The sequence below is a fragment of the Coregonus lavaretus genome (genome assembly GCF_964263955.1).
Source record: "Coregonus lavaretus genome assembly, contig: HAP1_SCAFFOLD_3310, whole genome shotgun sequence".
In the NCBI taxonomy this organism is placed as follows: Eukaryota; Metazoa; Chordata; class Actinopteri; order Salmoniformes; family Salmonidae; genus Coregonus; species Coregonus lavaretus.
In genome coordinates, this window is record NW_028157265.1 from 34668 (window position 1) to 39077 (window position 4410).

A 4410-nucleotide genomic window follows, 5' to 3' on the forward strand; every position below is an offset into this window, starting at 1 on the left:
TACCCACGTTGTAGCGTTTATCAAGCTACGTTCAGTGGGCACAATATTGTAAGGAAATTAGCGAATAACTTACCAAAATGAGGCCTCTAACAGACGACGAGACAAAAACCATGTTTGAGAAACTCTCCAAATAGTGAGTATTGAATTGTGATCTTGAAAGACAAGGCGAAAGTTATTTTGAAACTGCCATGGCTGTTAAGACTAGCTCCATGCTTGATCAACCAGCTCCAGAGTTGGTTTGCCAGCTAGCTTGTGCAGAGGGTTGAAAACCTCCAGTCCATATCCAGTCTCTTTGGTGCTATGCTCATGATGACAGTCTTTAACCGGCCTAGTTATGCTTCTCAACAAACTGGCTAATACGGTGTCTGTGTAGATGGCATGTGATTTGGAATGGGACGACATTCTCTGAATCTACAATGACAATGTGTGACACCTTCCCCTTTTCTGTCCACAGCATTGGTGAGAACATCAAACTCCTTGTGGATAGACCTGATGGGACATATTGCTTCAGACTTCACAATGACCGTGTGTATTACATCAGGTAAACAATGCTTCAGTTATTGTTAGGATTTTCTATGGATATTATAAAGCTGGCTACTTCATGATCGTCTCTTTGTAAACCTGTGATATAGATGCCGATGAAAATGGGTAGCTAAGATATTATCTTGTTTCCACTTTTTTTGTATCAGTGAGAGAATTCTGAAGTTGGCGACCAACATCTCCCGTGATAAGTTGGTGTCGGTGGGTACCTGCTTTGGGAAGTTCACCAAGACCATTAAGTTCCGCCTGCACATCACAGCACTGGACTTCCTGGCACCGTATGCCAAGGTAAACAACAAGCATGGAGCTCTGACATGTCAGTGTGTATAATGATAACCAGACGTCATGTTAGAAGTGGAGATGTTGTTATATGGCACTGATGACAGCCAGTTGAGGATAGAGGTTTAAAGTTCGATAATCATATTTGTGTAGGCTTTAAAATGAACATCAAATCCTCTGTAGCTCAGCTGGTAGAGCACGGCGCTTGTAACGCCAGGGTAGTGGGTTCGATCCCCAGGGACCACCCATACGTAAAAATGTATGCACACATGACTGTAAGTCGCTTTGGATAAAAGCGTCTGCTAAATGGCATATTATTATAAAACCAATATCTCTCTGAAAACCTACAGGATGTCAGTTAAGACATTGGTAGTACTGTAATAAGACTATTCTCTGAGTAACTGAACCCTCTGTGTGTTCAGTTCAAGGTGTGGGTGAAGCCTGGGCAGGAGCAGTCCTTCCTCTATGGGAACCACGTGTTGAAGTCTGGTCTGGGGAGGATCACAGAGAACACTAACCAGTACCAGGGAGTGGTGGTCTATTCCATGGCAGACGTACCACTGGTGAGTTGGCCCTCCCTGCACATACTGTACATTCATTATCCAATACATTCACATCAACATATAGGGCAGGTTTCCCCAGACAGAGGTTAACTAGTCAGACTAAAAAAAGCGTTTTCAAATGCTTTTTGGTCCAGGACTAGGCTTAATCTGTATGGTAAACCGGCCCAGACTGGACTAGGCTTAATCTGTATGGTAAACCGGCCCAGACTGGACTAGGCTTAATCTGTATGGTAAACCGGCCCAGATTGGACTAGGCTTAATCTGTATGGTAAACCGGCCCAGACTGGACTAGGCTTAATCTGTATGGTAAACCGGCCCAGATTGGACTAGGCTTAATCTGTATGGTAAACCGGCCCAGATTGGACTAGGGTTAATCTGTATGGTAAACCGGCCCAGACTGGACTAGGGTTAATCTGTATGGTAAACCGGCCCAGACTGGACTAGGGTTAATCTGTATGGTAAACCGGCCCAGACTGGACTAGGGTTAATCTGTATGGTAAACCGGCCCAGATTGGTAAACCGGCCCAGTGTCAGTTTTACACTGCTTCTCTTTTGGATAGTGATCATTTGACGGTTGGTTGCTCCTTCATTTGACGGTTGGTTGCTCCTTCATACAAGCTTGTTGAAGACGTTGCAAACAAGCTATGTGGAGCTAATATCTAAGTCATCAACAATCATAACGTCTACAGTCGTGGTCAAACGTTTTGAGAATGACACAAGTATTGGTCTTCACAAAGTAAGCTGCTTCAGTGTTTTTAGATATTTTTGTCAGATGTTACTATGGTATACTGAAGTATAATTACAAGCATTCCATAAGTGTCAAAGGCTTTTATTGACAATTGCATAACAAAGAGTCAATATTTGCAGTGTTGACCCTTCTTTTTCAAGACCTCTGCAATCCGCCCCGGCATGCTGTCAATTAACTTCTGGGCCACATCCTGACTGATGGCAGCCCATTCTTGCATAATCAATGCTTGGAGTTTGTCAGAATTTGTGGGTTTTTGTTTGTCCAACCGCCTCTTGAGGATCGACCACAAGTTCTCAATGGGATTAAGGTATGGGGAGTTTCCTGGCCATGGACCCAAAATGTCGATGTTTTGTTCCCCGAGCCACTTAGTTATCACTTTTGCCTCATGGCAAGGTGCTCCATCATGCTGGAAAAGGCATTGGTCGTCACCAAACTGTTCTTGGATGGTTGGGAGAAGTTGCTCTCGGAGGATGTGTTGGTACCATTCTTTATTCATGGCTGTGTTCTTAGGCAAAATTGTGAGTGAGCCCACGCCCTTGGCTGAGAAGCAACCCCACACATGAATGGTCTCAGGATGCTTTACTGTTGGCATGACACAGGACTGATGGTAGCGCTCACCTTGTCTTCTCCGGACAAGTTGTTTTCCAGATGCCCCAAACAATCGGAAAGGGGATTCATCAGAGAAAATGACTTTACCCCAGTCCTCAGCAGTCCAATCCCTGTACCTTTTGCAGAATATCAGTCTGTCCCTGATGTTTTTCCCGGAGAGAAGTGGCTTCTTGACACCAGGCCATCCTCCAAAAGTCTTCGCCTCACTGTGCATGCAGATGCACTCACACCTGCCTGCTGCCATTCCTGAGCAAGCTCTGCACTGGTGGTGCCCCGATCCCACAGCTGAATCAACTTTAGGAGACGGTCCTGGCGCTTGCTGGACTTTCTTGGGCGCCCTGACACCTTCACAACAATTGAACCTCTCTCGAAGTTCTTGATGATCCGATAAATGGTTGATTTAGGTGCAATCTTACTAGCAGCAATATCCTTGCCTGTGAAGCCCTTTTTGTGCAAAGCAATGATGACGGCACGTGTTTCCTTGCAGGTAACCATGGTTAACAGAGGAAGAACAATGATTTCAAGCACCACCCTCCTTTTAAAGCTTCCAGTCTGTTATTCTAACTCAATCAGCATGACAGAGTGATCTCCAGCCTTGTCCTCGTCAACACTCTCACCTGTGTTAACGAGAGAATCAGTGACATGATGGCAGCTGGTCCTTTTGTGCCAGGGCTGAAATGCAGTGGAAATGTTTTTTTGGGGATTATGTTCATTTTCATGGCAAAGAGGGACTTTGCAATTCATCTGATCACTTTTCATGACATTCTGGAGTATATGCAAATTGCCATCATCAAAACTGAGGCAGCAGACTTTTGTGAAAATGAGTATTTGTGTCATTCTCAAAACTTTTGACCACGACTGTAGGTAACCATTAGAGAATTATATTTGACAATCATGTGCAGGTTTGACTCAACTGAACGTGCCCCTTTGTCTTCCACAGGGTTTCGGAGTGGCAGCCAAGTCGACCCAGGAGTGCAGGAGAGTGGACCCCTTGTCCATCGTTGTGTTCCACCAGGCGGACATTGGAGAGTTCATCAGGTCTGAGGACACGCTCACATAGAGGAGTCATCACAAACTGGACTATCAATTATCCACAGTAGTACTTCCCAACCCTCTCCGCAGGGACCACCAGGGGGTTGGGAAGTACAGCTATGTGAAAACGTCTGGTGGTCTTGGAGAGCGTTGGGAAACCCTGGTCTACAGGATACGATTGTGTATTTCCCTGTGATTACCATAGGGCCAGTGACTGTCTGGATAGTTTCATCAAGATGACAGCATCCAACATCCCATCCCTATGGCTGAATCCTTAGTGATGTAAATCACCAAATCTAATAGTTTTCTGTCCCTGGATTTGTTCTGTAAATTGAATATTGGGGTTTTGTGTAGTATTCCTAATCTGTATGGATCTCTGGTTTGAGCATGGAACTACTGTTTGGGCGATTAACATAAATACTATTATACAGTTAATAATTACATCTGCATAACATTAAAACTTGTGATATACTGAAATGTATTATTTTTTTCTACAAATAAAACGATCATAAAATGTTGGATTCTGGCACTAACATCACTTCAATATAGCATGTATTTACTGTAGCTATTAAACACTGGTCTTAACTGTAACAACTCAATGCAGTAAGCTTGCCAGTCCTGTGGTAAACATTAGGCCAG

The 4410-nt window shown here is 44.2% G+C and overlaps 1 protein-coding gene across 1 annotated transcript; it reads left to right on the plus strand.

Moving 5' to 3' along the window:
* Positions 1 to 38: 38 nt before the first annotated feature.
* Positions 39 to 4292, plus strand: LOC311125602 (60S ribosome subunit biogenesis protein NIP7 homolog). The gene is made up of 5 exons (XM_084199630.1): positions 39 to 133; positions 455 to 541; positions 690 to 828; positions 1242 to 1382; positions 3680 to 4292. The coding sequence occupies exons 1-5, from the start codon at positions 78 to 80 to the stop codon at positions 3797 to 3799; spliced, it is 543 nt and encodes a 180-aa protein (XP_084055756.1). The 5' UTR covers positions 39 to 77; the 3' UTR covers positions 3800 to 4292.
* Positions 4293 to 4410: the final 118 nt, after the last annotated feature.